A 21,439-nucleotide genomic window follows, 5' to 3' on the forward strand; every position below is an offset into this window, starting at 1 on the left:
TATTTTGCACCTCTCATTTTCGATATGATGGGGGATGAGGGGCGATGATGTCATTGACATTGACATGTGCTCGGAGACTACTACTTCGATCTTTATTTCAACTACACTCATTTTCGCTTGGCGTATTATGGAAATCTCTTGATATTTTGGCTAACCCTTTATCAAAAATTGGAGGGCGCTAATTGATTCGCAATATATTGTACATCGCTTTCGAGCGTTACCCACTAGAGCCAGCCCTTGGGTCCACCCCAGTTACCCTTGATCATGTAGTTGGCGTACACCCAAGGGAAGAAGTCCTTCTTGAGGTGCCAGAACGAGCGACGGGGCTCACCTTGGTCAATGCCGAACCAATTACCGAAGGTCTCCTTGGGCTCACCACCATACTTGAACTCAGCAAGGAGGACCTTGCCGTACTCGGTCAAAAGTGGGCACGAGGTGTATCCATCGTAGGAGGCATCAAGGTCCTTGCCCTCCATGGTCTGAAGAAGATTGCGGACGAGGACGGGCGCCTCGGAGGTAACAGCAGCGGCAGTCTTGGAGGTAGGCAAACTTGAAGCATCACCGGCAGACCAGACGTTGGGGAACTTTTTGTGTTGAGTGGTGTTGTCGTGGACATCGACCATTCCAGCCTCGTTGGCCAGAGGGCTGTTCTTGACGAACGCATGGGCGCCCATCTTGGGGGAAACGTGGAGCAGGTCAAATTCCCTAGTAACTTCTCCATTGGGAGAGGAGAAGACGGCGGCCTTGCCGTCAATAGCCAGGAGATCGTGTTGGAACAGGCCCTCGACACCGCGGTCCTTACGCATCTGCTCGAGAATGGCGTTGTACTTGGGTACACCAAACATCACGGGGAGACCGGTAGCGTAGCTGATCTTTACGGGTGAGGAGGCGGGGTTGGTTGGGTTGTAAAGCCCGGCTTTTTTCCAGAGGTCCAACGCAAGCCACATGACCTTTTGGGGAGCGCCGGCGCACTTGATGACACCTGCGGGCTGGGTGAAAATGGCATTTCCTTCGCGGAAGTTCTCAAAAGTGCGGAAAGCCTTATCACAGGTGTTGTAACCGTAGATAGAGGAGACAGTAGAGTGACGGTCTGCAAGAGCTTCAGGCAGACCCTTGATTTGACCGTAGTTGATGCTGATACCGGGGACCACAACGAGGTGCTCGTAGTTGAGCTTGTCGCCATTCTCAAGGGTCAGAGAATTTTCAGTAGGAGTGAATGCGCCAACACCCTGGTTGTAGAATTTGAACTTGGGATCAATCAAGCTAGCCATTGGCTTGCGCAGGTCCTCTTTATTCTTGAGACCACCACCAACTAGTGTCCAACCGGGTTGGTAGTGGTGCCATTCGGCAGGGTCAATTACAGCAATGTCATCTTGCGCGAACTTGCCAGAGTGCAGAAGCTGGTGGCTGATGGAGAGACCAGCAGTACCACCACCGACAACCACAACCTTGTGGCTTCGGGCAGTACCCACAGGGGACGCGGTCGCTAGACCCCTGTACTGCGAAGCTACCGAGCGGGCAGCGCGAGCTGCAACTGTGGCGCGACTTTGAAACATCTTGAATACGAACTTATTCAAGAAATAAAATATTTAACGCTCCAAAAGAGAGACCTTCAAAAATACCTAAAGCAGTAAGCCTGTTAGCTGATGTCGTGATCGCGGAATCGGATTAACTTGTTCCGATATCGGGGGCATTTTGAGTCGCCGATCACCTTTCACCGCAACAACATGCCACTCTCTTCCAGGTCCAGTATTGTACCGCCTTCAATGCTATCATTGATTTGCCCAGATTCATTTTTTGTAATTTCTTTTGATCGCACCCCTTGAGCATGTTAAAACGAACACATTCGCCAATCATTATTCAATTTATGCTTTTACATCTTCCATTGTTCCCAACACAATGAATGACCTTATATGGGAATATTCACACCCGTAGCCTCTTCCACGTCCTTTCACACATAGAATAGCGAATACACTCATGGATCCAATATGAGAAATGACCGATTCTGATGCCAGAAATGGCCGACTTTCTCTTCCCAACATCGCAGTGGTGATCCACCGCTTGTTTAACCGCCCCACAATCTCGACTTACAACCCGAATCACGACCAAAATAGCTTCTAGGTATGAAGCACTCTATGGTGAGCGAGAATTACCCATGGGAGAAATTTTCCGCGTAGAAGTGTGATCCGAATGGAAAAATATTCCGTGTACCCTCTATCCGCAAAGCAGAGGAATATATATCCAACACGCCACTCTATTCATCACGGCCGCGTTCCTTGTTTTTTTTCCGATCTGCACAAGAGATTAGAACTCAGATTTCCAGTAACACGCATAGTTAGAGTCTCAGAGCAATTTTCACCTTTAATTCACATTTCATACCCCCTGCCGCCTCGCAAGTCTTATGTCCAGGGCATGGACTGGAAGTATCCACGTCCGAAGCCAAGCGCCGCTTCAAGCCCAAAACAACATCTACAGAGCATAATCAGCTGATCAAAAGGCATTAATAAAAAGGATCGCAAGATCTACAATATTCGTTCGCACCATAGTGTGGCTGAGCAGGTCATCAAAAGCTCAACAACACTAGATATTGCAGATGAAGACCCTATTTTGCTGAAACCAGTTCACTCAAGGAGAGACAGACACGTAGGCAACGCGGAATAAATGTCAAAAATCATTAGACTCATACAGCAATAGATCCTCAAAGGCAGAATACTTCTCTGGCTGGCATATCAGTTGATTGGCGCTATATACGGCGACATTGGTATCAGTCCCCTCTATGTCTTCTCTTCCACGGTCAAAACGCCAGCGTCGTGAAAAGATATCATCGGAGTCTTGTCAATAATTCCTTGGAGCATCTTTATAATGGTGACGGTGAAGTACGTTTTCACCATCCTTCACGCAGATAATGATGGTGAAGGCGACACCTTCAGCACCTATAATTTGTGGAGCCGCTACGCAAGTCTCACATACGTCGCTCTGTCACTCATCAGGAGGCTGATCGTGTTGCAGATGAACATCGCTAAATGTGATCCTAGAGAGGCCTCTTTTTCCACATCAGACGATACCCGACATAAGATCTTCAACGATCGAGCCGGCATTTCCGCCATCAGGTTGAGTCTAACAGATTTGTCAGAGCCCTGGAGGACTATTGAAAGTGATGGGTGTGTTGGCTGTGACCATAGTTATTTCAGATGGGCTCCTTATCCCGGCCTAATCGGTGCTGTGGGCCGTGCAAGGCATCGAAGTTGTCGACCCCAGAGTCTCAAAAGGCACCGTGATTGGTGTTACAGATGCTATCATGATTGGGCTTTTTTGCATCCAGCCGCTTGGAGTAGCCAAAACCAAAATCAGCCTTGCATTCTCACTCATATTTTATGACCTGGCTCGGCTTTAATGAAAGTATAACTTGGTCCGATACAATGCGGGTGTTTCCCAAGCACACAACCTAGCACTAGCCTTCAAGTTCTTGATCCGTCATGGTGAAAAAGGATGGAGAATGCTTGGAGGAATTCTCCTAGCGTGGAAGCCCTCTTTGCCGATCTCTCGAAAACTCTCATCGTGATCAGATGAAACAATTCTTTGTGTCACTTAGTGCTTCACTGTACATATTGGCCACCGAGGGTCATTGGAGAATCCCAGGAACTACCACCTCGTGCTCAACCATGCAGTTAATTCGAATTCTATTATTAGCTATGTTAGCTTCTGATTTTATTATCTCTAATCATCAATTCATGATATCCTTTTCCAAACATGCACGGGCCTAGCAAACCCCTCCTCATCCCGCTCAACCGCCAGTATCCTCTCAAATCCCAATGCTTTCAACTCATCTTCAAACGGCGGCCTGATCTGAATCGTCTTATATGCCTCTCTCAATTCTTTATTCTTCTTCGCAGCTCTTGCATAATTACTCATAGGTTGCGGCTCCATAACGAGATACCCCCTTCATTCAGAATGTTTTGTATGTGCGCAAAGAGAGTCAACATCCCAGCGTCCCCATTGTTGAGATGAATCCACTTCGTCACTGAGAGCAGCAGGACAACGTCGAACTTGCCCAGCGCGGTACCCGTGTACGCGGACGCATCCACGAAGTCAAAGTGCTCGAATGTGCACGGCCCGTCCGGGTACGCCGCCTTCGCCTGTTCGACCAGCCACGGGTCAATGTCGACGCCCACTGAGGCGGCTGCGCCGCAGTGCGCTATCGCCTCGTGCGTCAGTTTGCCTGCGTTGCAGCCTAGGTCTATGACTCGCGCGTTGCGGAGGATATCTGATGGGAGAATGGAGAGGCGCTCATCGGGAACGGTCGGCGCCCGGAACTTGGCGTAGTATTGGTGGTAGTTGCCATGGCGCGCGGCAAGGTGTGTAGCTTTGAAGCGCTCTGCTTTAGAGAGTTCTGTTGGAGGCAGGGCCTGATGGCATGCTTCTGCCATACTTGAAGACTGCGAGCAGAGAGGCAGGTGCGAGTATTTATCTTGGTTATATCAAGAGAAAATGGTGTAATGATGTGACTAACGTTAAGTTTTAGTACACTAGATAGGCCATATATTAGAAATTAAAGGTCTTGAAATTTTGTGATGAACTCCAAAATTTTGATTCTACATCATTGGTCAGGTGATAGATATAAGTGGGTCTATAATTCATATGAGAGACATCCTCCCTGTACCAGGACGGTAGCTGAGAGTGTTCACTCGTATCATTAATACGCGAGATACTTAAGGCCCTCCTTGCAAAACTGAAAAAGCATAATAGAGAGAGAAGTAAAGTTAGCGAAGCGAACTATTAACTACTCGACGGTATGATCAGTGTTTCAGAGTATAGCCGTGAACTAGAATTTCACCACAGAGAGAGTGGAGAACATTCTCCCTACATAATGACATAGCGTTTATGGCCTAGGAATTTCAAGCACAGTTTGCTTTGAAGCAAAGCTGTTTCATAATTTACTCCAATAGGCCGTCAACTGGGTACTTGACAGGATAAACTATGAATTGTTCACTGTTGTCTCGAAATCTTCTGGTTCGCGCCCCAGCAGCTCTCCAAGGAGGGGCGATACGTATGCTGCCTCGCCTCGACGGAAGGCTTCAAAGGTTGTAGCCCACACCTTGGAGTGATCGACTCCATGATAGATGAAATTTGGCTTGACCTGAGGCTGTGCAGCGAATTCATCTTCAGAAACCTGGTGGATCTTGACAGGCAGGTTGGCCACTTTGCCTAAGATATCAACTGACTCCTTCAGAGACACCACCCTTCTTCCGGAGAGCAAAACAGTCCTCTGAAGATACGGGAAGCCCTTCGGGTCGTTGACAAATCTCTTCAGTAGCTCAGCTGTGCCCTCGCCCAGCTCTTCACGTTTGACCCAGGCAATACCAGGGCCTGATCCGTCGTGTGGGATCTTAATCTCACTCACAGGGTTCTTCGGGTCAAAGAAAGCCGTATAGAGTGGGTAAGACTCGGTGTACAGGCCCTCTCGGACCACCGTGTATCCGAAGCCCGGATTTTTGTCAGACAGCTGCTCTAGATACCTCTCCGTATCTAGATGAGCTTGCATAACATGAGCCACAGATTCCTTGTTCTCTGGTTTACCACCATAACCCAGAGAGCCGTAGAAGATATGCTTCACTCCGCTACGAATTGCCGCGTCAATGGCAAATCGATGACGCTAGATATATCAAGCCTTAGTACGGTTTCAAAAGGTGTAATATGGGATTGCTCCTAGAACTTACTTCAGATCTGTGTTCATGCTCAACTGAAGCATATGAGATCAGGAAAAGAGTATCAACACCATCAAAAGCATTTGAGAGGCTGTTGTCATCGTCATAGTCTGCCTGACGAACGGTCGCACCGGATGATAAAGCGTCACTCAATCTTTCAGGACTACGAGCGATAAAGGTGAGATCTTTCGATGGAAGCCGAGGTAGAAGATGCTTGACAGTGCTGCCTCCGATACCGCCAGAGGCAGGAAAAACGGCCACTTTCCTAAAAGACATTTTCAATGAGCTCCTTCGATAATGACGTGAATTTGCTGCTTATTCCTTCCAAGCAATGCGGTTTTATAAACTCACTCGGCGTGATTTGTAATTGATCGGAACGTTTTTGTGACGGACTGGGTCTATCTCTCATTATTCTTACTCAGCATTCCGAGTCATGGTCACCCGTTCTGAGGTAGTTAAATCATCATCTTTACGTATCTATACGATTCTATCGTAACAAATGGTAGCATATTCCTAAAGACCAAGGACTGCCAGGGTTCCCGATTATTGTTCCCCGCTAAACTCTTTTTTTACGAGTCTCTTTTCGAGTCCTCGTCTATAGTCACCATCCTCGGTATCCCGGCCTCGGAGACGTGCCGTTTCGCTCGTCTGTCGGGACCAGCCGGCGTTTCGCCACCTATCCGCGTCACCCGTTCGATACGCCGCGTTTCGCAGCCTTTTATAACGAATAACTCCGATCCTCTAAGCCATCGTATCGAGGACGCAGGCAGTTGTCCTCGACGGGCAAGTAAGAGGGGTGGCTTTCGGTAAACCGTTCGGGAAGGAACCGATGCCCCGGACTCGGTAAGCTTACCTTAAAAGAGCAATCGAGCACGCCTACCAATTATAATTATGCTTCATAAACGAACAAAATCCCTATCACGATATAAATGGGCATGTCGAGGATCGAAGCCCCGGAAGAAGGTCCGCCAGGAGGAGCGAGAGCCACGCATTGCATAGGAGCCCATATTGTCTAGAGTAGATAAAGGAAGATGGATGAGAGACGTAATTGAGATGACTGATGTTTTTGACTGAATTGTTGAGCAGAAACCTGGTGGTCACCTGGGCATGTTTAGCAGCGCATCGGGGAGAATACCAAACACCGAAGTTCCCCACACCGAGGCCGTGTTCTTTTCATGTTCGATGGCTGCCTGCAGCTCATGCTCATGGTGCTGATGAGAGGGATCATTTAGTTCAGTAGGTTCGTGAGCCGCGTTGGAAACCATTGATGGCCCAAGTAGCGCGTATCAATGCCTCTCGTCAGTGGGGTTTGGAGGGTTTACAGCCACCTAGACCGGGCGAGCGGGTGGAATATGCAGGATGCCAGGGCATAGAACAGAGAGATGCCCAGATAGAGCAACCTGTCAGGTAATCTTCCAGAGGGTATCTACGATTTCATTAGTCATGCCTAGATCCCTATAAATTGCCAGAACCAGGGACAATAAAATACAGAATCTTTCGCACATTCTTATTGGCCAGGTCAAAATAGCTACCCGACAAAACCAACTAGTTGGATTCATTGAATAACGTAGCAATTGAGAAAAATAAAATGTAATAGGTCAGCATTGGTGGCCAGCTCCGTGGTGAATTACGTTCACGGCTCAGTTGTAGCATTCCAAGGTTGTTTGTTTACGTCTATGCCTGACCACTCGATACTCGACGTACCCATGACGCCCGGGAAGAACAATAAGCTGGGAATTTCCAATCCCAAGGCAGGGTCCTAAACTGTAAGTCCGACGGCAAGAACGTAAAATGAGGGAGGTGGAGAAGGAAGAAGAAATGTAAGGGAAAATAAGGGAAAAGGAAAAATAATACTTACTAGAGCATCCAGATCAAAACCTGGAAGACTGTCTGGCCCCGTAGTCAGCGACTCAACCGAATCCTGCGGCGAACTGGCTGTGTGAGAGGCCTCCAGCAAGACATAGCAGTTTTTAAGGCTTTCTTTAATGGTCTCGTAAATGGCGGGTTGGATCGGCTGGCCCGACTCCATTGCACGGATCTGGCTCAAAATGGCCGATAAAAAGTTGTATCGCTTCAGACTGGGGTTTCCAAGCGCGATAATCTGCAGCAGCTGCTCTTGAATGTGCTCTAGGCTCCGGATCAAGGGCGCTCGATGGGCCTTGGCTAATTCATCCATGGAATCGGCGACAAATGGGGGAGAAGATCCTAAGGGCCGCGTCGAAGCCTCCTCCTCGAGTTGTGTAATAATTTCTAGCCCCAGAGAGGTAATCACATCGAAACTTAAGGCTCCTTTAAAAGAGCCTCTACCTACAATGGTCAGGTGAGAGAGGTCATCTAAGGCGTCTGAGGGTAGATTGAGATGATCGGCATACGATGCAACCACGATGCAGGATTCCAGACACAACTTCCGGGACAGATAGAACCGTGGGTCTTTGCGAGCCTGGATCATGAAAGGGCGATACAGGAACAAAATATATCGACGTAGGTACGTGTCAAGAAACCGAAGATGGAAGTTGGTCATGCCTGGAGTGCGGCCCGCATGCCTCGACTGATTCCGACTGGTGCCGAAAAAGGAGGCAAGATCGCGGCACGCCGAGCGCAATTCATTTCCCAGCCTTAATGCGGTTTCGTATGACAGTTCCTGATGGTGCTGGTTGTTCAGAAGCCAGACCACTTCCACTCGCACGGGGAGAGACTTGAACAGTAGAACCTGAATGGACGAGTCGGTAAGGCGCTTACTCGACTGCGGGGTGGGAAGCATCTCGGTCTCAGGGCCGAACTGCTCGTCGTCCAGATTCGACGGCGCCGTGCAGTCAATGTCCTGTAGGGAAAACGGTAAGGGCATGGCAGCATCTAGCATCGAAAGTAACGTCAGTTCCAGCACCGTCGCCCAGAGTCGAGCTCGCATTTCGGACTGGTACACGGACAGCACGGGAAAGAGTTCAGGAGAGCGGAGCAGTCCCATCGCCATGGCCATGCGTAGCACGGACCCTGCGGAGAGCCAGCTCGTGCCTGGAAGGCTGTTTGTCTGGCGGGCCAGCAATAAGAGACAACCAACTTGCAGGCCATCCAGATTGACGGTCGACTTTTCCGATGGCCCGACTAGCCACCATTGTACGGCATAGATCCACGTGTGTGCGAGACGGCGGAGATGCATCCTATTGCTTCGGTCTGGGTAAAATGTGGTGCCCAGGGCGAGTATCAAAACCAGCTTCATCAAGAAATGGGTCGAGGTCGACTGCGGCTGGGCCCAGAACCGACGATACTCTTCCCAGAAGAATTGGATATCAATAAGCCCCACAATTGCATCGTTGTTAACAATACAATTGGACACGGTGAAATCGTTGTGCATAAAGCTTATATCTGGATCGTGATTGGCGACTGAAAAAATGATGGCTCCTTCTAACGGATTGATCCGACCGTTACTGAGTATGTTGGGGTCCATTACAACGTGAGAGCGAGCTTTGAGTCTCTGGGCTGGCTTGACAGTGTGAAGTTGATGTAGTGTTTTTCTGGCCTGTTCTTTATATGATTTCTTTTGTTCTCTGGATAAATATGGCCATGCAACAGACAATCCAACACCTGGAAGCCTTTCTTGAACGAGTACTTGACGACCATGGATCTAAAGAAACAGACATAAGTGATTGGGCTCGATAGATGGAGAAAAAAGGAGATTACTTTTCCAGCAAAGTAGATTTCTGGGACTTTGATATCACTCAAGACCGTCTTTGCCAGAGTAATTGCCTTAATCTCATTTGCATCGGCGTATGAGAAGTCAATCTCCGGAGATTGAGTATCCCCGGTCGCGTGGAGATGGCTGGATTTCACAATTGTGCTACCTAGAGCGAAAACATCGCGATCACCAGCATCAGCAGGATAAATCCGATTCTCTTCAGTGCAGATATCAATGACTGAGGCCCAGTATGTCAATGATTCTGGACCCTGAGAGTTGACATGCTGATGATCGACGTGAAAGTCATCAGGTTTCGGGCAGTATCGACCATAGCAAGGCACGTCAGCGTATAAGTCCGCTGCAGGGATTTTATCTGGATCCGCTTCATACGGGCTAGTCATTTTAGAAGACAGGTACAGCAGAGAGTGTGAGGGAATTATTTGGATACCAAAGAAGGGTATCCTAATCTAAATTTCCGTGTAGCAGATGTGAGCCGACGAGGACTGTGTATGGGCAGAGAAACATCTCCATGGACTTGTGAGTAATGCAGGGATAATGGAAACTACATTCACAAATACAGTGGATGGATATGAATCGCAGTTTCGAGTGAGCTTTGTTAAACATGAAACTCCCACGGCATCTTTTATATTACTAACGTGTGTTGAATTTATAGACCGCCTACCTTTCACATTGGCTCTTGACTTATTATCTACTGCCAACGGCTGAAACTGCCAACAACTCTGTCCGGGGGATCGTCCGATTTGTTAATGTCACATCTAATGCGCATGAAAACGTGCCTCTCTCTGGTATTGATTTATAGGACGTCGACCAAATTAGTGGCGGTCCTATCTCTCGATATGGCTCTTCTAAGCTGGCTAGTATACTTCATACCAAGGAACTTGTTAGAAATTTCAGTGAGCCTGAGGCTCGAGCAGTCTACTGGGGAATTCGTTCGAAGACAGCCCAGGAGGTGAGATATGGGTGTCAAGTGTGCATCCCGGAATGATGAAGACGTATGGTCTACTTCCTATCAATTAATTACTTGATTATCTGTTTGCTAACAATTACCAAAGACATCTTCTTTCTCAAGCCAATGGCTCAATGGCTGTGATAATCATGGGCAAAGTTCTTTCCGGGATCTCTAAGACCGGCTTGATAGGCTTGACCCCAGAAAATGGAGCTTTTACGCAATTATTTGCTGTGGCAAGCGAAGAACTCACTCAAAAGATGAGTGTAAGCCGATCCCGAAAGTGGAAAAACGGAGTAAGAAGGCAGAAGACAAACAGATGGCTGCGGATTTATGGGACTGGCCAGAGAAGGAGATGAAAGGCAAAGGGTTAGTCTAAGCCAAGAAACCCTTAAAAGAGAGCCCACAAGATCAGGACTTGCGGATACATTGCAGCTGAGGTCGATCAAACATTATGTATTTACTTAGATGATTGTTGTAGCCTGCAATGCATGTAAGGGGATCTTAAGGGCTTGAGGTCAAAGTCTCGATCCTTTCGGGACCTTGGGATATCCACAATATGACGTCAGTTTTGTTTATCGCCGCGTCTTTGCTATCCGCGCAACCGCAACACCTATCCATACTTGAGGCCGTACTCAAACCCAACATGCCATTCAGACAAGCGCTTCAGGGCATTTTTGACAAGGCAGACAAGGCTTGGGAGGAATTAACCCACCAAGCCCCTCCGCCGGTACCGTCGGATAACAGGCCTCCCCCACCGCCTATTCCAACCTCTAGCAGACCACAGCCAGCTTATCAGGATCAGCACTCGCAACCCCAGATCTACTGGCAGCCCAATCTACACCCCCAAGCACCGGTATCCTCCAATTTTTACCACGAACAGGGTCAACACGGATGGGGCAACAATGAGGCACAGAATTATATCGACAGGCCGGAAAATTCATTCCATTCACCGCAGGGCGATGCGGTGATCGTGCGCGCTCTAATCAATCACGGACATCCCGACCCAGCCCAGAAGTTCACCAGTGCCAGACTATCCAGCCACCAGACCCTCAGCCGACCACGGGGCTGTCTGTCCGCCAGGATCACGGCGCCCGTGGCCCGTGGTATCTGGCCCGCCTTTTGGCTGCTGCCTAAAGACCCCTTCAAGTGGCCCGAGGATGGCGAAATTGACATTATGGAGGCGTGGAACGGCGATGCTGTCAACCACACGTGTCTGCATTGGGGCCACTTCAACGGTGAGGACTGGAACAAGCATCGTGTCCTCGAAACCCCCATCCCTATGATTAGCTCGCCGGCGGGAGTGATGTACCATTTCATCTGGGACGAGGATGAAACAACGGGCAGAGGGCGCTTGGTCTGGTTGATTGATGGCAGGCCCATCATGAGGGCCGAGAAGCCGCCTGGCACGAGAAAGATGAGCGAGTTCAGAATCCTCATCAACATTGCTGTGGGAGGAAATGTTTGTCAGGGAAATATGCCCAGCGATGGATGCTATGAGACCGTGGTTCGGGAGTTGGCCATGTGGGATGCGCCGCCTGGGGGTTGGAGTGAATTTGATAGGGCTTGGATTTATTCCAAAGATGGCAATACCATGTAATGAAACGAAGGCAACTTAGCGTATTCGAAACATCGAAAGTGCCTTGATTTCGGAAGAGCTAGGAAGGGTGTCGCCAATACGAAATCCAAGCATTATATCTTCTGGAAACCTATACTATGCTAGTGTATCCGTATAGCCTTTCGAATGTGATCTTGGAGAGCTTGGACATAATAGGTGGACGACGAGGATGAATTTGCCTATCTTTATCAACAATGGTCTCGTTGAACTTTGAATTGGAGGTCGTCGGGTGCCAGATCTGGGTAGATCCAACCCTTTGAGAACTTGGTCGCAGAGTCAACAAAAACATGAATGCATGTTGTGAATAGCCATACAATTTAAGTTCTGGAACGGCAGCTCTATGATGACATGTTCCCGATGAAAGTTGAGCATAATATTTCTCCCATTCAAGATCGGCTTCTTTCAAGACGTAATTTTAGTAAAAATTACTTTGATCATCACTTCCTCGGTTTCTGTGTAATCTTCTGGCTATCTTGTAGATAGACCGACTGAATCCAGGTCTGGGTATTGAAAATAAAGGCCCAAAAGCGGCGTGGTAGCAATCCAGTCTATCCACGTGAACGCTGACAGGCTTTCATCAAAGATAAGGCGCTTTTGCACATATCTCATGAACATGCTTGCATCCAACACTTAACTATCAAAGAACTCTGGAAGAATGTGATGGGCGTTTTCTGCTAGGGTCTCGGTGGTTAAATTTGTGAACTGCATACTGGTGACCATCGAGATACTCTTCTCAAGATAATTGTAAGGAATCCTAGATGGCCAGAATGCGAGAGTTCTCCCACAAAACAAGTGGGCTTCTATATGTTAAGAGCTCCAAGTTTTTTTTTTAATGATTAGTCGGAAAAATCGAGGCATAAATATCTCCGAAATTGTATTGAATCACTGGTTTGGTATTCTTCTACAATGAGATATACGGAGTTCGTACCTATATATCTAATTTTGGCTCAACCCCATATCTTGTTATTGCCTGCTATATTGTCGGTAATCTGGAACAATCACCAAATACCATGGCCTCACTGTACCATTATTGCTAAAGCCTTCTATTTTACAAAACGTTCATACAGTATGTATGAATCTAGAAAGATTTTTTATCTGTGAAGTAAACCGAAGTGACAATCAAGGCACTCAGAGTCAAAGATTTGTGGAAACTTTAATACTCATTCATAATCATCTTCATACAAATATTATCTCAAGATGATCCAAGCGACGCGAGATTTTCCATCAGAGAAGCCAGGCCATCATAGTCTCCACTATCTACATAATATCTTATCATTCGGTATTCTTGAATGAAGATTGCAGCATCTTTTTCTGAATTGAATCTTTTGTGACAAGACCGGGGTGCCCTGTGGACTTGGGGCTCTGCCCCATTGCTATGATGACAGAATAGCGTTAACAGTCGAAAGATCTTTTGCAAATAGAATAAAAACGTACAAGTATTCGCGATGGAGAGTGTCGCCTTCTCTACCATTTGCCACACCGTATACCGGTCCGGACTGACGTTGACATAGCGTTTTCTTATGAGGAATATGAAGGATTCTCGATGGTTCATGTCCATTTTTGACAAGGTACTCCAGCCCTTCTTGTAAAGTTAGGGAGCCTTTAATAACTTTGCCCTTGAAGTCATTCGTCAACGCGTCAGCGATAGCCCTGAAAACAAATTAACACATTTCAGCGGGTCAAGCAAGTCATGTTTGAACTACCATGATTGTGTTATGACGCCTGAAAAATGGCCGCGAGCCACGGCGTAGTAGTTTTTCGCTTTGCCTTTTGCCATCCTTCGGAAGAAGACAGTCTAGAAGCAAGGAAGCCTATACAAGTAGTTGAAGTGAAAAGATTTCGAGTTTATGAACAGAACCAAAGTCATGGACTATACAGGTTAATATATAGGTTAAGGTTGGGTTTCTGGGCCACGTCAACTGGCTGGGTGCTAAGGCAGAAAGAGGTGAACTACTCGATTATTTCCCACCCTGTCAACAGCTGTCGCAATGTAGCCCCTGCTCTTTCGTGCATCAGCCAGCACTGCCCCTCAATGGCACGGTGGGCACGGTGGGCAGTGCATGTTCTTCTCAATCCAACTCTTGATTTCAGACTTTTGGGAACGTAGAATTACTGCTTTCAGCCTCATTCTCCTTGTAATAAAGGTGGGTGAGCTAACTTTTTCATGCAATCTACAGAGTACCTTAGAAACGTGTCCTGGGCTGTATGGCTGCGCGCGCCGCAGAAAAGTCAAATATCAGTCATGCAAACCATCGCGCATATGCTATGTGCATACAGCCAGTGAAAGTGTTTTCTGTGACATATGCGCCTTGTCAGGGCGGCTTATGCCTTGCTCGACCAAGCCCTTTCAACTCCAAGCACACTTTGAACAAAACTGCCAACGCAACAATATCCCTGTTCACAAGCAACATAACTAACAGAGGCTGCAGTTACAGTGACACAGCGGGTCGCTAGAGTCACTATACCAAACTTCCAAGATCTCCGTTAAATTTAGGACGTGGATAACCTGGAAGATCAATATATAATCATCAAGAAGGGATTTACGCTGAACTAAACGTTTCCGCTTTCTCTTGTTTCCCCCGCTGGTGTTTATCACTTACTGGATTTACTCTAAGCTGGCTTTAGCTTCATTATTGCTAGCCGAGCGACTAAGTAAGCATACTTAATTCCCGTACTGAATGCCTGCTAGTTATACGTCTATGTTCTTACTTTCGAATACCCACACTATACATGTAGGTACATGCTCACAAGGTACGAAGTACTTTCAGCGGTAAATTAAGGAAATTGTTAGTTTGCATTGAAGCTAGCGTTAGTGCATAGACAAAAAGAATTATTTCACAGATCATCTAGGAACGGTCATTAACTTTGAGGGCTTGTGAGAGGTTGGTCAATAATTCTAGCATTCAAAGGTCCAGTCAGTGACAGGATATCCCCGCCGATTGACATGTTCTTAAAACTACATTTGTCTCTAATAAGTCAGGATGCACGCTGAAATATCGCTTGATTACCACCTAAGTGCCTTGCTATATGCCTTATATACCCGGTTCTAAAAGGCTCTTCTATATCTAATTTTTATTGTCTTTGAAGCATATTCTGACTTTCGTCGATATTTGTTGAACAAATAGTGGCTGAGTAAAATCTCGCTAGTGAATGTAGGCTGCACCGCCTCGAGTGTGGCTGGGAATTTTGGTCATGTCTTTTCAAGCATAGCCTTCTTGAGCCTCTTCACAGCTTTCATAAGTTTAGCTGTATGTCACAGGAGTGGCAGCCTCCCGTCCAACTGTGTGTTACTATTATTTGCCCGAAGCGCCGCTCATTGGCAGCCTGCCTAATCCTTGCAGCTCATGCATACTACCGCATTAGCGGCTGACCTACGTGGCCACTGGTCTATCTTATATGCCCGGATAGCCCAAATGATATAAGTGTGTACATAGTCTTGCTGCCATTTGGGTGCTGCAGGCACAGTGGAAAGTGTTGGCGATGAAGCCGGACGAGTAGACAGAAGAACAGGTGCAAGTGTCGCATAAATTCAACTCTTCCTTCTAAACTGATGACTGAGCATAAAAACAACCAAAAAAACCATAATATGGAGAAATCCGGGCGGTTTCAACAGAGTCCCTCAATTGAGCCGCATCCGCATCCCGACCTAGCGCAAGAGGCCCTCGTCAACACTAACGCGATGGATGAAAAATACCAAAAGAAATCACTGTGCATCTTCAATTTGGGCATTTTTCTTAAAAGTGCTTTTCTGGGAAACTCTCACCATAAATAAACCATCCCTGGGGTCCTGAATTGGGCATGGAACGCAAAAAAGCATTCCTCATATCCGGAGTGGCGATGCGGACGATTGAAAATTTCTATCGTACCTTATTCGCCAGTCGCACGGAGCGTAATGGGTTTGGTCTTAAATTCAAGCCCATTCTGGAGTATGTGTACGCCAGCGGGAATGCAATTCAGGCGCTATCATCTGAAGCATCGAAATTACCGGCTGCACGGTCAACCTTGCCGAGAAGCTACGCTGCGCCGTGGAGAATGTCGCCTCAAAGATGTCCAAGTCAATAGCATGGCTTTGCTGGAGTCAGGGTCCATTGTTACCTGTGTATTCCAATTTATTTTATATTTATTATTATTGTTTTTCTGGGGGATTTGCATTTGGGAAAGGATGCGAAAAAAAGGGAGGCGAGGGAGATACATACGATTGTGCCCATTCCAACTGCGAGCAGAGCCCAGGAGAGCCCATCCGAGCACAATGATATGTTCAAAGTGCTGGATGCGTTTGACAATTATGCTGGCTATGAGCCCTGCCGGGGCGGAGTAGGTAATGCAGTTCATTGTCTCAAATGAAAGGAGGCGTGGAGGACAAAGTGTTGAGGGGGGCGCCGAGAAACTGTTATATCAGTCAAGTGGTGTCACTCAATATTGCGGGTGATAAGGAGGAACAAGCCAATCGCGATTGTGAATCTAGTTGGTATCGATTCAAGTGGAGACATCAATTGACGGGAAGCCCGTTTTGACAAATGGGTCTGATCCCAGGTAAATAGACCAAAGATATCCGCGATTGGCTAAGCATAGGAGAGCTACTGGCGAATTTGGCGCCAAAAAATCGAGTCAAGACAGAGCAGCCACACTACAGCCCGCTTTGCCATAAATAACACGACGTGGCTTGGAGGCATCCATGGATGATGTTGGACAGACCACGAGTAGAGTGGATCCATCATCGTGCTAGCGACAGATGCGGATTAGCGTATTGCTTCTCGGCCCGGACCCGTTCGGGCGCTATTTGGGAACTACATATACGCGACAAGTTTAGCTGGTTCTCGGCCGCCGTGGACCTGATTGACTAATAATGCATGTCAAATTTGGGGCCAATTGGGGGCCAAATCCACTCTCAGCACATTTTGGCGAGGCTGAATAGAGAGACCGGGAGTTAAAGGTTTGGTGGGGCTGGACTAGAGTTCATAAAACAACGTACTTCACCAGCCCAACAGAGCAATTGGACTGCCAATGCCATGACAAACACTTACTAGTCACATTCGCAGGATCCCAACAGATTCACACATTCATGACAGCGCTCGCCAGACTGACCTTGCTCCGCCAAAACCTTGATACTTCCTCTCACCACCCCCACCCCTCCTCCAGTGCCTAGCACGATGGTCGAGAAGGTAGATAAGAACGAAATAGCGATGGAAAAACCGCTACCTCCTCTCCCAAAAGAGCGCCTACCCCTCCCCCACCGCCTAAACTGTTTCTTCCAACTCTGGCTACTCAAATCCCTCGCTAGTCTCTACTTCCTCTATCTCCGCCTGTTCAAACCGCCTCAGCCGGGCACCCAACCAACCCTCACCAAGCGCTATGCCTGCCGCCCAAATTTGGAAACTCGCATTTTCTACCCGCGTTCCTACAACCCCGCCCAGCGCAAACTCCTCCCACTCTACCTGAACATCCATGGCGGCGGCTTCGCATTTTGCGAGGCCACTGTCGACGACCCCTTCTGCAGTGCCTGGGCCAGCCGCACAAGTATGCTAGTCGTCAGCCTCAACTATCGCAAAGCGCCGCTCCACCCCTTCCCAGCCGCCACCTTTGACGTAAGCGAGGTAGCCAAGAGCGTGCTAGCAGATGACTCCCTCCCAATTGACCATTCGCGCATTGCGATCGGCGGCTTCAGTGCAGGCGGCAACCTCGCGCTGTCCGTGTCGCAATTGCCCGGTCTGAAAGGCCTGATCAAAGCAGCGGTGGTATACTACCCCATTGTGGACTTCGGCCACCCACCCAATGAAAAGCTTGATGCGAGACCTTACAAAGCCAGTCTGGTGAAGGATACGCTGGAAAAGACCTCCTGGTGGCTGGATTGGGCGTATGTGAGTGTAGGTCAGAATCGGAGGGATCCACTGCTCAGTCCGCTGTATGCGCGGAAAGATGAGTTGCCGCCGTGGATTTACATGATCGGGGCGCAGTGGGATATGCTTCGGTTGGAGACGCAGGAGATGATTCATGGCTTAGCTGGGTTGGGTGATAGAGTCGGGCTTGAGCAGGAGGAGGACTTTGAGGTGGGCAAGTATAAGTGGACGTTAGCTAAGGGATGTCCGCATGCTTTTACCCACTCATCACCAAGGAAGAAGGGCGGTAATAGTAGGAAGAAGAGAGAGGAAATTGCGCAGGGGATTTATGCGGAGGCGCACGAGTGGTTGAAAAAGTCTCAGGTTCTTCCCTAGGTACAGTATATATCCAGGTAGCCACTTAGATGGTGCTTTGAATGAAAGTAGCATGGGCAACCAACATATGCATGGGAGCTTTCCTTGTTTGAATTGAGATTGAGGGCCCCGAGACGGCCTTTTCACTTCCTGTTGCATGTTCGCAATCCGTGCTTTGATCATTGCTACTTTGAGTTGGAGTGGTACTAATGTCCCAATGATCAAGATGCGTAGAAAAGATATATCTGGATCATTCATTTGGGGAGGATAGCGGCTGAGCTTTCAAAACATCTTAAGACAGCGTTTGTGATTAAAAGTCTCTATTCAAAAAGAAACACATATCTACGTATTAATTTACTGTTAGATTTTGAAATGAGAGTAACACCAATATGATCACAGAAAAATGTGAAGCGAGACCTATTCCCTGGTATTATCAGTATGTTACTAAGATACTTTGTCTAGTTTGTGAATGGGGAAAATAAGACCTGTATGGGATATAACTTCACAGTCACAGTCACAGTCACAGTCACAGTCACAGTCAAGGATAGAACCGTCACACAATCACAAGAATGGAAAACGCCTAAACATTGATGTATAGCTAACGTTCAAAAGATGTACAGTCAACGCGTTTCCTCGGATGGCTACTTTGCGGTAGTCAGAAAGCCATCCACCCGATTTGATCGCCTGTTGTATGTTTGACCAAAAGTCTCATCTTCGCCGACGCAGATTATGTAGGAGACTCTGGCATATCCCTCGGCTTGAGACGCGAGAGAAGGTGCGAGATCCCGATATGCAAAGCACAGAATCATCCAACATCCCACAACGCCTTCAGTCATCAGGCCCCATCTTTCAACAATCAATGGAGCATCTGAGACACGAGGGCTTTCTCCACCTTTGATGACGAAGCCAAGCGACTTTAGGCTCTTCAATCCAAATTCCACAGCCTTTTCGAGTTCGCGACGTGAAGCGTAGACCACAGCAAGAGAAAGATATGGTGAGTACAGTGCAAGACGAGGGACTTCAGAATCTGGTCGGCTATATGTGCCTGCGAGCATGGAAGTTTTGTCTTCAATCTTTCGCAAGTTCATCTCCGATGTCTTAAATAATCTTTCAATGTCGGCCGAAATTCTGTGTCGGTTTGATAAAACACTATTGCCTGCAATTTGTGCCTCGTGGCATATTGGGCAATCGCATTTGAAGCCCCAGTGCTGTAGATCGACTGGAAACTCTTCTGGATCCCGGGTCATGGGTGATTGATACCAAAAGGTAAGTTCTGTGTCAGGGGGCAGGTCCCTTGAAGCACGAACGATCATCATGTCTCCAATGAAAGAGCGGCGAGCATTGCTCAAGCAAGAATGATTAATAAATGATGCCATCAACCAGACCCCAGAAGAATGGAACTTTCCATCGGCCTTTGCGGCCGTTTTACCAGCCCCTTTCATGGTGCGTATGTGACTCTCGCGGGATGAAAGAGGGGTCCCGAAACAGTTTAACTGAATGATTCTCTCAACGAGGAAGCTGAAAGGTATGATTAGATTTGGTAACAAGGCAGGGACGTTGTAACATACGTATCTACGACTGGGAGTCCATCGACTTCAAGGACATCCACTGATTTGTATGTCCCACGATGAAGATCGACAAAGCCTGGCAGCAGGGAAGGATTTTTATAAAGTTTCTGAGCAACCAATCCAATCAGCTCCGCTTGAGTGCCAATCGTAGCTTTGTCCGTGTTGACATTGATCAACAGGCGGAGATCTTGTGAGCCATTTTCATCGTGGAAAGCGTGAGAAAATGCTTTTTCACAGAACAAAAGGTCGCCTGCCTTAACCGCCTCTGTTGTGAAGAGTCCTCTCCCATGATATTGAGTCTGTTTGACAATCACCGGGCCAATGTAGGTGCCGCGGTCAAGGCTCGGGGGGCGATTCTTCTTGGCCTCCAGTATCATTTCCCTGAACTCGTATTTCCCGCTGTCCTGCTCCATAAGTCGGGTAGTTGCTCGTGCATACTCATGTATAGCCATGGCGCTATCTGGGTACTTCTTTGCGAGAATGGCGTGAGTTTCAGACGATTCCTTGAACCTTCGAAGTTGATACAGGGCTTGGGCCTTCCTGAAAAGAGCCTTTTCTGATAGCTCAGAAACTTGCAATACATCTTCAACGTCTCTCAGCGCTGCGTCAAAGTGGTAACTTCTCAAACAGGAAAAGGCACGGTTGAGCTGCGCTATCACCAGCAATTCTTGTGAGGGGTGGGCCTTCAAAGCCTTTGAATAGCTGCAATTACTCTTAGTATCTCATCTCAGTCACAGCAATGTTTCCCAGCTTACTATTGGATTGCCGAACGATAATCACCTTTCCCAAAATGCTCGTTTCCTTTCGCCTTCCAAGAAGAGGCGCTCCCATCAGCCTGTATGACACCTCTTTTCCAGAATGAGGGAACGAGGTCGTCAAACTCGGGGACAAACAAGACATCTGAGAGATGATCCACTCGAATCCCGTAGTCTCCGTCTGCCATTACTTTCACATAGGGTTCTTTCACAACAAGCACTGTGCCCTCTCTGAGACTCTGTGCACTCGATAGCTCCTGCTCTTGGTTGAAGAGCTGTAGCATGAGAACACTGCCGTCTTCATCTTCTACGATGGCCATCACGGCGGTGATCGTATCTGGCCGAGTGACCGTTCTCAGGAGGAGATACTGTCCCCGATGATGAGTCTCGAGACGCAGGCTCTTGATCATGATCTTCTTCAGCTTGCTGAGGGAATTAACGCATGGAGGGTAGGCGGGCGGTAGAAAGGAGGATCGGATATTCATCGGATTACCAGCAGGGGTTTTCGTATTCATCATTTGTCGAAAATTGAACTGCATTAAGATTTCATTTTTAGACTTTTGTGGGTTTGCTGGACGGCCCTCGAAGGCTTGTGCACTTTTCAGGTTTTCCTTGTGTGTTTGAAGATATCCAAGGTACTCCGGAACATCGGAGACGTCGTGGGTATCCATGCTGATGATGGAATGGCCAGGTGGTTGCAAGCTGTAGTGGGTACTAATGAAATGGAAGGATGAGAAAACAAGAACGGGGTTTGACTGCACAGTGAAAAATAGATTAAGAGAACGAAAGTAAAGGAAGAGAATCAGTTTTCAAACCCCAGGCGGGGTAAGAGGTGGCAGGGGGGCTTGCTGGCAAACAAATCGTCAGCCAAACAGGCTGAGTATTGTACGACAGCTTAGTACTAAAAGTAGCTTGAGCAGAAAGATCGCTCAATGCCTGGCCCGGAGCGCAACCTTTCTCTC

General features: G+C 47.8%; 8 protein-coding genes across 8 annotated transcripts; 2 read left to right on the forward strand and 6 right to left on the reverse strand.

Moving 5' to 3' along the window:
- Positions 1–224: 224 nt before the first annotated feature.
- On the reverse strand, positions 225–1,556 carry N7529_007799 (NAD(P)/FAD-dependent oxidoreductase; the record flags this gene model as incomplete). The annotated part of the gene is made up of 1 exon (XM_057243326.1): positions 225–1,556. The coding sequence occupies one exon, from the start codon at positions 1,554–1,556 to the stop codon at positions 225–227; it is 1,332 nt and encodes a 443-aa protein (XP_057094864.1).
- A 2,352-nt stretch (positions 1,557–3,908) lies between these two features.
- Positions 3,909–4,427, reverse strand: N7529_007800 (class I SAM-dependent methyltransferase; the record flags this gene model as incomplete). Its single annotated transcript, XM_057243327.1, has 1 exon — positions 3,909–4,427. The coding sequence occupies one exon, from the start codon at positions 4,425–4,427 to the stop codon at positions 3,909–3,911; it is 519 nt and encodes a 172-aa protein (XP_057094865.1).
- Positions 4,428–4,975: 548 nt separating this feature from the next.
- Positions 4,976–5,981, reverse strand: N7529_007801 (uncharacterized protein; the record flags this gene model as incomplete). Its single annotated transcript, XM_057243328.1, has 2 exons — positions 4,976–5,653; positions 5,718–5,981. The coding sequence occupies 2 exons, from the start codon at positions 5,979–5,981 to the stop codon at positions 4,976–4,978; spliced, it is 942 nt and encodes a 313-aa protein (XP_057094866.1).
- Positions 5,982–7,464: 1,483 nt separating this feature from the next.
- On the reverse strand, positions 7,465–9,057 carry N7529_007802 (fungal specific transcription factor domain-containing protein; the record flags this gene model as incomplete). Its single annotated transcript, XM_057243329.1, has 1 exon — positions 7,465–9,057. One exon carries the CDS (start codon positions 9,055–9,057, stop codon positions 7,465–7,467), a length of 1,593 nt encoding a protein of 530 aa, XP_057094867.1.
- Positions 9,058–9,149: 92 nt separating this feature from the next.
- N7529_007803 (uncharacterized protein) lies at positions 9,150–9,779 on the reverse strand (the record flags this gene model as incomplete). Its single annotated transcript, XM_057243330.1, has 1 exon — positions 9,150–9,779. One exon carries the CDS (start codon positions 9,777–9,779, stop codon positions 9,150–9,152), a length of 630 nt encoding a protein of 209 aa, XP_057094868.1.
- A 1,212-nt stretch (positions 9,780–10,991) lies between these two features.
- N7529_007804 (glycoside hydrolase family 16 protein) lies at positions 10,992–11,945 on the forward strand (the record flags this gene model as incomplete). Its single annotated transcript, XM_057243331.1, has 1 exon — positions 10,992–11,945. One exon carries the CDS (start codon positions 10,992–10,994, stop codon positions 11,943–11,945), a length of 954 nt encoding a protein of 317 aa, XP_057094869.1.
- A 5,168-nt stretch (positions 11,946–17,113) lies between these two features.
- N7529_007805 (Alpha/beta hydrolase fold-3) lies at positions 17,114–18,175 on the forward strand (the record flags this gene model as incomplete). The annotated part of the gene is made up of 1 exon (XM_057243332.1): positions 17,114–18,175. One exon carries the CDS (start codon positions 17,114–17,116, stop codon positions 18,173–18,175), a length of 1,062 nt encoding a protein of 353 aa, XP_057094870.1.
- A 620-nt stretch (positions 18,176–18,795) lies between these two features.
- On the reverse strand, positions 18,796–21,148 carry N7529_007806 (TPR domain protein; the record flags this gene model as incomplete). The annotated part of the gene is made up of 3 exons (XM_057243333.1): positions 18,796–19,672; positions 19,723–20,424; positions 20,478–21,148. The coding sequence occupies 3 exons, from the start codon at positions 21,146–21,148 to the stop codon at positions 18,796–18,798; spliced, it is 2,250 nt and encodes a 749-aa protein (XP_057094871.1).
- Between the last annotated feature and the right edge of the window lie 291 nt (positions 21,149–21,439).

The sequence above is a fragment of the Penicillium soppii genome, assembly GCF_028829465.1.
Source record: "Penicillium soppii strain IBT 18220 chromosome Unknown utg000006l, whole genome shotgun sequence".
In the NCBI taxonomy this organism is placed as follows: domain Eukaryota; kingdom Fungi; phylum Ascomycota; class Eurotiomycetes; order Eurotiales; family Aspergillaceae; genus Penicillium; species Penicillium soppii.